Source organism: Meleagris gallopavo, unplaced genomic scaffold (genome assembly GCF_905368555.1).
Source record: "Meleagris gallopavo unplaced genomic scaffold, MGAL_WU_HG_1.1 scaffold_8, whole genome shotgun sequence".
Classification (NCBI taxonomy): domain Eukaryota; kingdom Metazoa; phylum Chordata; class Aves; order Galliformes; family Phasianidae; genus Meleagris; species Meleagris gallopavo.
Genome location: NW_028147022.1, coordinates 171,340 through 182,503, shown reverse-complemented (window position 1 = coordinate 182,503; position 11,164 = coordinate 171,340). Strand labels below are relative to the sequence as shown.

Below are 11,164 nucleotides of genomic sequence, written 5' to 3'. Positions count from 1 at the left end.
CGTATCCCAGTGCCCCACCCCGGTCCCGTTTCCCGGTACCGCATCCGGGTGCCGTATCCCAGTGCCCCATCCCGGTGCCGTATCCCGGTACCGCATCCCGGTGCCGTATCCAGTGCCCCATCCCGGTGCCTTATCCCGGTACTGCATCCCGGTTGCGTATCCCAGTGCCCCATCCCGGTACCGCATCCGGTTCCGCATCCCGGTTTCCCAATCCACTGCCACACCCCGGTGCCATATGAAGGTGTCGGTCCCGGTGCCGTATCCCGGTACCACAATCCGGTGAAGTATCCCGGTGCCCCATCCCGGTGCCGGTCCCAGTGCCTCATCCTGGTTCTGCATCCCGGTTCTGCATCCCGGTGCCGGTCTTGGTTCCATATCCCACCGCCCCATCCCAGTGCCATATCAAGGTGTCGGTCCCGGTGCCACATCCCGGTTCCGTATCCCAGTGCCGCATCCCGGTGCCGGTCCCGGCGAAGTATCCCGGTGCCCCATCCCGGTGCCATATCAAGGTGCCGGTCCCGGTGCCGGTCCCAGTGTGGCATCCCGGTTCTGCATCCCGGTTCCGCATCCCGGTTCCACATCCCGGTGCCGTATCCCCATGCCAGTCCCGGTGCCGTATCCCTGTTCTGCATCCCGGTTCCCCATCCCAGTGCCGTATCCAGGTGCCGGTCCCGGTGCCGCATCCCGGTGCCGGTCCCGGTTCCGTGTCCCAGCGCCCCGTCCCGCTGCCCGCAGGTGACCCCTGGCTGCGGCTGCACCACAACGGCCGCGTCGGGACCGCGCAGCGCCGGGCACTGCAGAGCGCGCTGCTGCTGGAACCGGACCCGGTTTGCGGCACCGGGACCGATACCGACACCGATACCGGCACCGGGACCGGCACCGACACCGCCGCGCCGCCCCGCATCGCCGACATCATCCTGCCCCGCACGGAGCTCCGCGGGGAACAATAACGGCGCTTCCGTGCGGGGGGGAATCCGTGAGCGCAGCGACGGGAGCGACACCGAACCGACCCGCAGTGACACCGAACCACCCCGGCCCCGCAGCGACACCGAACCGCCCCTGTCCCGCAGTGGCACCGAACCGGCCCCGCACTGCAGCGACAGCGGACCGCCCTGGTCCCTCAGTGATACCGAACCGGCCCGGCACTGCAGCGACACCGAACCGACCCGCAGTGACACCGAACCGCCCCGGCCCCGCAGTGATACAGAACCGCCCCGGCCCCGCAGTGATACCGAACCGCCCCGGCCCCGCAGTGATACCGAACCGGCCCGCAGCCACACCAAACCGGCCCGGCACTGCAGCGACACCAGTCCGCCCCACAGCGACACCGAATCTGCCCGGTCCCGCAGCGACACCGAACGCCCCGGTCCGGCAGAGACACTGAACCGCCCCCGTCTCTCAGTGACACCGGACCGGACCGGTTCCGCAGTGACACCGCACTGTCCCGCAGTGACACTGAACCGGCCCGGTCCCGCAGTGACACCGAACCGCAGCGACACCGAACTGGTCCAGTCCTCCAGTCCTGCAGCGACACCGAACCGCCCTGCAGTGACACCGAACCGCAGTGACACCGAACCGCCCCGCAGCCCGGCGCTCAAAGCAGAGCGCTGCGCTCAGCGGGCGGAACAGCGCCCCCTGCTGGACAGAGCGCCACGGTCCTCCCAGAGCGCGACCAATCTGTCTATAAGTCTCTATGAGTCCGTGTGTCTGTGCGAGTTTCTGTGTGTCCGTACGCGTTTCTGTGTGTCCGTACGCGTTTCTGTGTGTCCGTGCGCGTGTGTGGGTACCAGCAATCTGTGTCCTGTCAGCGTGAATGTGAGTGCAACGTTTGGTCACTCACACTGCAAGAATATCCTGCGATTTCCCAACCCTAAAGGTTCCGTGATCCATATAGGGATGTGCTCTGATGGCTGACATCGGTGGTGGGTGGTCTTGGTGGTCCCGGAGGGATTTTGGACCCTGATGGTCCCATGACCCCATTTAGGGACGTGGTTTGGTGGGTAGCATTGGTGGCGGTTGGATTTGATGGCTCTAAAGGGATTTTCCAACCCTAAGGGTTCAGTGATTCCATTTAGGGTGATGGTTGGTGGCCACGGTGGGGATGGATGCTGTTGGTGGTCCCAGAGGGATTTCCCGACCCTGATGGTCCCGTGATCCCATTTAGGGACGGGGTTTGGTGGGTGATGGCGGCGATGGATGGGTTTGGTGGTCCCAGAGGGATTTTGGACCCTGATGGTTCCACGACTTTATTTAGGATGGTGGTTGGTGGCCACGGTGGGGATGGATGCTGTTGGTGGGCCCAGAGGGATTTCCCAACCCTGATGGTCCCATGACCCCATTTAGGGACTTGGTTTGGTGGCGGTTGGATTTGATGGCCCTAAAGGGATTTCCTAACCCTAATGGTTCCATGACCCTATTGAGGGGGAGATGGTCAGTGGCTGTTGTGGGGAAGAACGGTCTTGGTGGTCCAGAAGGATTTCCTGACCCTAAAGGTCCCATGACCCCATTTAGGGACGTGGTTTGATGGCTGGCATTGGTGGCGGTTGGATTTGGTGGCCCTAAAGGGATTTTCCAGCCCTAAAGGTTCCATGATCCCGTTCAGAGATGTAGTTTGGTGGGTGACGGTGGTGGTGGTTTGGTGGTTCCAGAGGGATTTCGGACCCTAATGATTCCACGACTTTATTTAGGATGGTGGTTGGTGGCCACGGTGGGGATGGATGGTGTTGGTGGACCCAGAGGGATTTTCCAACCCTCATGATTCCATGACCCCATTTAGGGATGGGATTTGGTGGGTAGCATTGGTGGCGGTTGGATTTGGTGGCCCTAAGGGGATTTCCTAACCCTAATGGTTCCATGACCCTATTTAGGGTGATGGTTGGTGGGCACGGTGGGGATGGATGCTGTTGGTGGTCCCAGAGGGATTTCCCGACCCTGATGGTTCCCTGATCCCATTTAGGGATGGGATTTGGTGGGTAGCATTGGTGGCGGTTGGATTTGATGGCCCTAACGGGATTTCCTAACCCTAATGGTTCCATGACCCATTTGAGGGGGAGTTGGTCAGTGGTAGTTGTGGGGTGGAACAGTCTTGGTGGTCCCAGAAGGATTTCCCGACCCTGATGGTTCCGTGATCCCATTTAGGGACGGGGTTTGGTGGGTGATGGCGGCGATGGATGGGTTTGGTGGTCCCAGAGGGATTTCGGACCCTGATGGTCCCGCGATTCCATTTAGGATGATGGTTGGGGGGCACGGTGGGGATGGATGCTGTTGGTGGTCCCAGAGGGATTTCCCGACCGTGATGGTCCCGTGATCCCATTGAGGGACTTGGTTTGGTGGGTAGCATTGGTGGCGGTTGGATTTGATGGCCCAAACGGGATTTCCTAACCCTAATGGTTCCATGACCCTATTGAGGGGGGACTTGGTCAGTGGCTGTTGTGGGGAAGAACGGATTTGGTGGTCCCAGAAGGATTTCCTGACCCTAAAGGTTCCATGACCCATTGAGGGACGTGGTTTGGAGGGTGGCATTGGTGGCGGTTGGATTTGGTGGCCCTAAAGGGATTTTCCAGCCCTAAAGGTTCCATGATCCCATTCAGGGATGTAGTTTGGTGGGTGACGGTGGTGGTGGTTTGGTGGTTCCAGAGGAATTTCGGACCCTAATGATTCCATGGCCCTATTTAGGGTGATGGTTGGTGGCCACGGTGGGGATGGATGCTGTTGGTGGTCCCAGAGGGATTTCCCGACCCTGATGGTCCCGTGATCCCATTTAGGGACGGGGTTTGGTGGGTGATGGCGGCGATGGATGGGTTTGGCGGTCCCAGAGGGATTTTGGACCCTGATGGTTCCACGACTTTATTTAGGATGGTGGTTGGTGGCCACGGTGGGGATGGATGCTGTTGGTGGTCCCAGAGGGATTTCCCGACCCTCATGATCCCATGACCCCATTTAGGGACTTGGTTTGGTGGGTAGCATTGGTGGTGGTTGGATTTGGTGGCCCTAAAGGGATTTCCTAACCCTAATGGTTCCATGACCCTATTGAGGGGGAGTTGGTCAGTGGCTGTTGTGGGGATGGACGGTCTTGGTGGTCCCAGAAGGATTTCCTGACCCTAAAGGTCCCGTGACCCCATTTAGGGACGTGGTTTCACAGACTCGTAGAATCACAAGGTTGGAAAAGACCTACAAGGTCATCCGTTCCAACCGTCTTCTCACTACCAGCGCTGCCACCAGCTCCGCACCGCACCTCGCAGCTCCTCGTCCAGGCGCCTCCTGAGCGCTGCCAGGGACGGTGACTCCACCACCTCCCTGCGCAGCCATCGCAGTGCCCGACCGCTGGGAGAGAAGTTCATCCTCGTGTCCACCCCAAACCTCCCCTGGCACAGCCTGAGGCCGTTTCCCCTCGTCCTGTCACCAGCGAGACCAACCGCCGTCCCTGCACTCACCTTTCAGCCATTGCGAGAGAGCAGCAAGCTCTCCCTCGGCCTCCACTTCCCCACACTGAACGGCCCCCAACCCGACCCCAACCCGACCCTCGCTGCCCTTCTCCGGCCCCGCTGCAGCCCCTCCGCGTCCTTTCTGTGCTGAGGTGCCCCAAAGCGAACCCGGCACTCGAGGTGAGGCCTCAGCAGAGCCGAGCGCAGGGCAGGATGACTTCCCTGCTCCCACTCGCCGCTCCTGATCCCAGCCGGGATGCCGTTGGCTCCTTGGCCGGCTGTGCGCACCGCTGGCTCACACTCGGCCCACCGCCCGTCAGCACGCCGAGCTCCCTTTCCATCGGGCAGCTTCCAGCCGCTCCTCCCCAAGCCCGGAGGCTCTCCCGGGTTGCTGTGCCCAAACGCAGGACCCCACACTCGGCCCTGTTGAAACTCCCGCCGTTTTCCTCAGCCCATCCGCGCGGATCCCCCTGCGGTGCCCCCCATCCCGCGCTCGGCTCCAGGGCCTCCACGCCTCTCCCGTATGAGGGGCCCACAGCCGGACGCAGCGCCGGAGGTGCGGCCTCCCCAGAGCCGAGCGCAGGGGACGATCAGCTCCCTGCTCTGCTGGCCGCGCTGCTCCTGATGCAGGCCGGGATGGCGCCGGGCTCCTTGGCCAGCCGGGGGGAGCAGCCCTCGTGGCTCTGTAAGTCCCGAGGGGAGGCTGTGCTGAGCTCAGGATCGGCCTCTGCTCTGCTGGAACTGCGACAGGAGGAGAGGGAACGGCCTCCAGTCGCCCGCTGAGGCTCAGGCCGGGCTGGGTGACCTCGGAGGGCTTTTCCAAGCTCGGTGATTCTGTGGTTCCTTCTGGCAGAGCCGCTCTCCCGCTGTCACGGAGTGAAGCAGCTCAATGTACGGCCGTGACGGGGGGCAGCCGGCCTCCAGAAATGGGAAGGAAAGGGAAAAGGGGGAGGGAGAGGGGAGCTGGGCTCGAGGAAGAAAAAACAGCACGGCAGGAACAATCTAATGAGAAAAAACTTATTTTACTAACTATGATACTGGAATGTGAGGTAACATCATTTACTACAAATGAATTGAAATTGAGATCAAATAGATGGAGGGAGAGAAACAGAAGCTTACAGACCAGGGAGCGATGGAACCGTTCTGCGCCGCGGGGCCCGGAAGGAGAGCAGAAAGAGCCTGAGCTGGGGGTGGGCAGCGCCGTGGGACCCTGCTGTGAGCCCTGACCTGTAAGGACCCTGGGAGCTCCCTCCCTTTGGGTGCAGTGGAGTCGTGCCCAGTTCCTGACACAGCTGGGCACAGCTGTATGGGGCTGCTGAATCGCGGCCTGAACCTCTGATTGAGCACCTGGGGCGAGCACTGAGTCAGCCATCAGCCACGGGAGCACAGGGGAAGGCGATTCGGCTGTGCTGCAGGAAGAGCTGGAGCCTGGCTGCGCCTCTCCCAGAGCCACTGAAGGGCTGAGTGCCCGTGGGGAAGGGGCTCTCTGGAGATCCGCTCCATCGGAGTTCATCTCGCGAGCCCAGGACAGGGCGAGTGACTTCCTCTCATCTTTCTCTCATTACTCCAACATCAATTATATTAACCAAGCTCCTAGAGATATATATAGATATATATTTATATATATATATATACTATCTGTATATCTATTGACTCCATACCATCTGTGTATCCATTGATTATACAGCAGCAGTGCTGGGAAGAGGCAGCTTCAGGTCACAGTGATGCCCAGCAGCACTGCGACGCCGATGGCATCCATCAATGTGGATTTGTCCCATTCTTCCATAGGACGAAGCTGTCGGCTCTGCTGCACACCCAAAACTTGTCATCGTGGCAGAACGTTGAGCTGATCCCCATGCTGCTCAGGTACACGCATGGGCCTGTGCCTGGGACGGACCTGAGCACAGGACAGAGTGACAGAATGGGTTGGGTTGGGAGGGACCCCAAGAATCACGAAGCTCCAACCCCCCCTGTGCCACGCAGGGCCACCAACCTCCCCATCTCACAGCAGCCCAGGCTGCCCAGGGCCCCATCCAACCCGGCCTTGAACACCTCCAGGGATGGACGGGGATCCACAGCCTCTCTGGGCAGCTGTTCCAGCACCTCCATACTCTCACACCAAACAACTTCCCCCTGACATCCAGCTGAAATCTGCCCTCCCTCACCTTCCAACCATTCCCTCGTCCTGCTGTTCTCTCCCCTTTCCAAGAGCTGACTCCCCTCCTGTCTGCAGGCTCCCTTGAGGTCCTGCAGGCTGCACTGAGGTCACCCCGCAGCTTCTCTTCTCCATGCTGAACAGCCCAGCTCCCTCAGCCTGGCTTTGCAGGGCGGTGCTGCAGCCCCCCGTTCATCTCCGTAGCGCAGGAGGGAGCAGAATGGGAAACCCAACCCCAAACCCATCCCAGCCAGACCCCAGAAGAGATCCCACCCGGACAGACGGACGCACGCACTGACCAGTTGGTGAAGGTTCTGCCATCAGCCCACGTCCAGTGCTTGTCCCCTTCTGCCCTGTGCAGCCCAATCCAGTGGTCTTTCGGGCCCTGGTAGCGCTGCACGAATTCCTGTGAACAAACCCACGTGTGCTTGGAGCCCTTGGAACCCTTTTCCCAGCCCCAAATCTCAGGTCCCAGCCGGCCGCAGCGCCGTGTTGGTAACGGTGTGGGCAGAGCCCTGCCCTGGAGCCGAGTGCGGGATGCGGGCACCGCAGGGGGACCCGCGCGGATGGGCTGAGGAAAACGGTGGGAGTTTCAACAGGGCCGAGTGTGGGGTCCTGCGTTTGGGCACAGCAACCCAGGAGAGCCTCCGGGCTTGGGGAGGAGCGGCTGGAAGCTGCCCGATGGAAAGGGAGCTCGGCGTGCTGACGGGCGGTGGGCCGAGTGTGAGCCAGCGGTGCGCACAGCTGGCCAAGGAGCCAACGGCATCCCGGCTGGGATCAGGAGCGGCGAGCGGGAGCAGGGAAGTCATCCTGCCCTGCGCTCGGCTCTGCTGAGGCCTCACCTCGAGTGCCGGGTTCGCTTTGGGGCACCTCAGCACAGAAAGGACGCGGAGGGGCTGCAGCGGGGCCGGAGAAGGGCAGCGAGGCTGGGGAAGGGCTTGGAGAAGATGGCCTGCGAGGAGAGACTGAAGAACTGGGGCTGTTGGGTCTGGGAAGAGGAGGCTGAGGGAGACCTCACTGCTCCCTGCCAGTACCTGAAGGGTGATTGCAGCAGAGTGAGGTCGGTCTCTTCTGACTGGTGACAGGTGACGGGACGAGGGGAAACGGCCTCAAGCTGTGCCAGGGGAGGTTTGGGTTGGATCTCAGGAAAAGCTTCTGTACAGAAAGGGCTGTGAAGCACTGGGATGGGCTGCCCAGTGGTTGAGGTGGTTGAGTCACCAGCCCTGGATGTGTTTAAAACCATCTGGATGTGGTGCTCAGGGCCGTGATTTAGCAGAGGGCTGTTAGGGTTGGGGTGGGATGGTTGGTTGTGGTTGGACTCGGTGATCTTCGAGGTCTTTTCCAAGCCAGGCAACCTTAGATGAGGACGTGACGCTGTCCCTGCTCAGCCCGGTGCTCTCCCCAAGGCTGCTCCTCGTGGCTTTGGTGTGGGGTGAAGTGGGGGCAGCAGGAGCTGTCGTGGCCCCACATGTGCGTTTCCCACCCCCACGTTGGCACTGCAGCTCCCGCCCCGCTCTCACCAGCTCCTCCTCCGTGTCCACGGTGGCCAGGGAAGCTCCGAGGCGCTGGCACTGCTCCCTGCTGCTGTTCCAGTCACACTGTGTCTTTGAAAAGTAATAGCATATCCGTTTCCCTTGCAAATTGCTGGTGGCGTTGAAGCACACGTGGGTGTAGTCCAGGGCAGATGAGCCCAGCACATGTTGGAGCACTGAGAGGGAGAGAGTTGGTAAATGAGAGACGAGGAGCTGAAATCGTTGCATTCCTGCTTCCAACGTCCCCCTGCAGCAGGTTGGGGTTGGGATGCACCCACGTGGGGCGACGGCCTCGGGACGGCTGTAGAGGTTGGGAAGGTGGAGCAGAAGGTGGTTTGGGGCGGCACGTGGGCACCCAGGGGGTCGGGTGGGGGCTGTGCTTTGGGGGACAGCTCAGGGTGCGGGGAAACCCCATTATCCCCCATCCTAGGGCCACAATGGGCTGGAGGGCACTCACTTTTCCAAACCACCAGCGTGAGGATGGCGATCACTGCGACCACAAGGATCAAAAGGGCTGCTTCCCTTCTGCCCCGCTTCCATCTGCAGCCTGGTGGGGCACAGAGAGACCAAGGGTGGCAGCAGGGACAGGGAGGGGATCGTCCTCCTCTGCTCTGCCCTCGTGAGGCCCCATCTGCAGCACTGCGTCCCGGTGTGGGGCCTCCAGTAGCAGAAGGACAGGGAGCTGTTGGAGAGTTGGAGGGAGTCCAGAGGAGCCACAAAGATGAGCAGGGGGCTGCAGCACCGCCCTGCAAAGCCAGGCTGAGGGAGCTGGGCTGTTCAGCATGGAGAAGAGAAGCTGCGGGGTGACCTCAGTGCAGCCTGCAGGACCTCAAGGGAGCCTGCAGACAGGAGGGGAGTCAGCTCATGGAAAGGGGAGAGAACAGCAGGACGGGGGAATGGTTGGGAGGTGAGGGAGGGCAGATTTCAGCTGGCTGTCAGGGGGAAGTTGTTTGCTGTGAGAGTGGTGAGGTGCTGGAACAGCTGCCCAGAGAGGCTGTGGATCCCCGTCCATCCCTGGAGGTGTTCAAGGCCGGGTTGGATGGGGCCCTGGGCAGCCTGGGCTGCTGTGAGATGGGGAGGTTGGTGGCCCTGCGTGTGGTGGGGGATTGGAGCTTCGTGATCCTTGGGGTCCCTTCAACCCTGGCCGTTCTGTCACTGTGTGAGAGCAGAGGGGCTCGGGCTCTGCTCCCCATTCAGCCCTTTCCTGCTGCGTTCCAGCAGAGAATCACAGATTCTGTTCTCCTACCCCTCGGCGTAGCGCAGAACGGCTGCGATTCGAGCTGTGGGAGGCACTTTGGGTGTTGTTCTCCTGTTGGCATGCAGGGGAAGTGTTGGACGGTGGAGCTGAGAGCTGCCAGCCCTGCTGTGGCGCTGGGAGGGAGAGAGGAGACACAGAATGGGGCTCTGGGTGTCAGAAAGGGTTAAAGGCCAAGCGGTGCCTTGTCTGCATCCGAAGCTGGACGGCCCACATGGACCAAACTGCACCCGATGAGCCCTAAATGGACCCAAATGGCCGCAGTCGGGCCAGAAACCGGGGCACAGTGCCTAAAATGCCCAGAAATGGCACCAAATCGACTCGAAAGAGGCAGAAACAGCCCCGGGGCCGCCATCTTGGAAACGGCGCGTTGCCACGGGAACGCGGAAGGAATCACGTGATCGCGGCCACTTCCCGTTCCGACTGGAGGAGTTACCACGTGACACCGGCGGCGCAGCGCTGTTCGGCGCCCCTCGTGGCGGCGCTCGGCGTTGCAGCGCTGCCCGCCTCCCTCCCTGCTGTTCGCCCCGTTCCGGGCACCGCGCCCGCCCCGTTCGCTCCGTGCGGTGCCGCCCCGCGTTCGTTCCGCCGAACCGCCCCGCAACGGCCCGAGCGGCACCGACCGACCGACCGACCGCAAAGCTGCGGTACCCAAAAAGCACCGAAACGACCGCAAATAACCGGCACCGAAGCGGGCGCAGCCCCCTGCTGAGCCCTCAAAGGGCCCCAAACCGCCGCACGCCGCCCCGCGCTCAGCACATCCCAAAGCCGGCCGTAACGCCGCCCGCACAGCGCGCACAGCTGCCCCCAGCCCGCACCCCTGCCCTGCTCCTCCGCGCCGCCCCAACCGCGGATCCCCTTCTCCTCCCCTGCCCCCTTCCCCTGTCTCCGCGTTCCCCCTGCCCAGCCGTACCTCTGTCCGTCCGTCCGCCCGTCCGTCCGTGTCTCCGTCTGTCCGCAGACACCCACCCGCACGCAGCTGCTCCGCTCCTAACTGCACATGGCTACCGCCCGAGCGGCTGAAGGAAGGGCGGGACGTTGTGAGGTCCCACCAATAGCAGAGGAGTAAGAGGCTGCTGGAAGGCGCCCATTGGCTGCGTGTGTTGACCTCACGACCGCCTCTCTAAAGCTAGACTCGGCGCGCAGCGCTGTGCGAGGAGCGGATCCGGGCTGAAGGCCCAAATTGCTCATTGCTATTAATTAACTCCCGTCCCGTCCCGTTCCAGCGGGGCACCGATGGCCGCGGAACTGCAGCCGTGCGGCCTCACGCCCCCATCCCCGCCCCTATCCCCACTCCCATCCCCACCCCATCCCCGCCCCTATCCCCACTCCCATCCCCACCCCATCCCCGCCCCTATCCCCACTCCCATCCCCACCCCATCCCCGCCCCTATCCCCACTCCCATCCCCACCCCATCCCCGCCCCTATCCCCACTCCCATCCCCACCCCATCCCCGCCCCTATCCCCACTCCCATCCCCGCCCCATCCCCGCCCCCATCCCCACTCCCATCCCCGCCCCATCCCCGCCCCTATCCCCACTCCCATCCCCGCTCCCATCCCCGCCCCATCCCCGCTCCCATCCTCGCCCCATCCCCGCCCCTATCCCCACTCCCATCCCCGCTCCCATCCCCGCCCCATCCCCGCTCCACTCCCTCCCGCCCATCCCCGCCCCCATCCCCGCCCCCATCCCCGCTCTGCCACCGCAGGGCTCTCCACGTTCACAAGCTGATGAGGTTTTCCCTTTGTTAATTGCACCCTGATGCTGCTAATTAACGGGCATGTTGGAAATATCCAGATA

The 11,164-nt window shown here is 62.2% G+C and overlaps 1 protein-coding gene and 1 pseudogene across 5 annotated transcripts; both read right to left on the bottom strand.

Annotated features, from left to right (window-relative positions):
- Positions 1 to 233: 233 nt before the first annotated feature.
- LOC146541974 (uncharacterized) lies at positions 234 to 4,340 on the bottom strand (annotated as a pseudogene).
- Positions 4,341 to 5,427: 1,087 nt separating this feature from the next.
- Positions 5,428 to 10,658, bottom strand: LOC104917066 (C-type lectin domain family 2 member D-like). Of its 5 annotated transcripts, none has more exons than XM_085215174.1 (8): positions 10,280 to 10,657; positions 9,358 to 9,482; positions 8,569 to 8,793; positions 8,100 to 8,287; positions 7,614 to 7,734; positions 7,422 to 7,531; positions 6,879 to 6,985; positions 5,428 to 6,321 (listed from the first exon to the last, which is right to left on the bottom strand). In XM_085215174.1, the coding sequence occupies exons 2-8, from the start codon at positions 9,428 to 9,430 to the stop codon at positions 6,183 to 6,185; spliced, it is 963 nt and encodes a 320-aa protein (XP_085071300.1). In that variant the 5' UTR covers positions 9,431 to 9,482; positions 10,280 to 10,657; the 3' UTR covers positions 5,428 to 6,182. The 5 variants fall into 5 exon arrangements, with proteins under 5 accessions (XP_085071300.1, XP_085071301.1, XP_085071305.1 ...); XM_085215178.1 differs by having other exon boundaries at positions 6,282 to 6,321; positions 7,614 to 7,693; positions 10,280 to 10,658; XM_085215175.1 differs by lacking the exon at positions 7,614 to 7,734 and having other exon boundaries at positions 7,422 to 7,544; positions 10,280 to 10,656.
- Between the last annotated feature and the right edge of the window lie 506 nt (positions 10,659 to 11,164).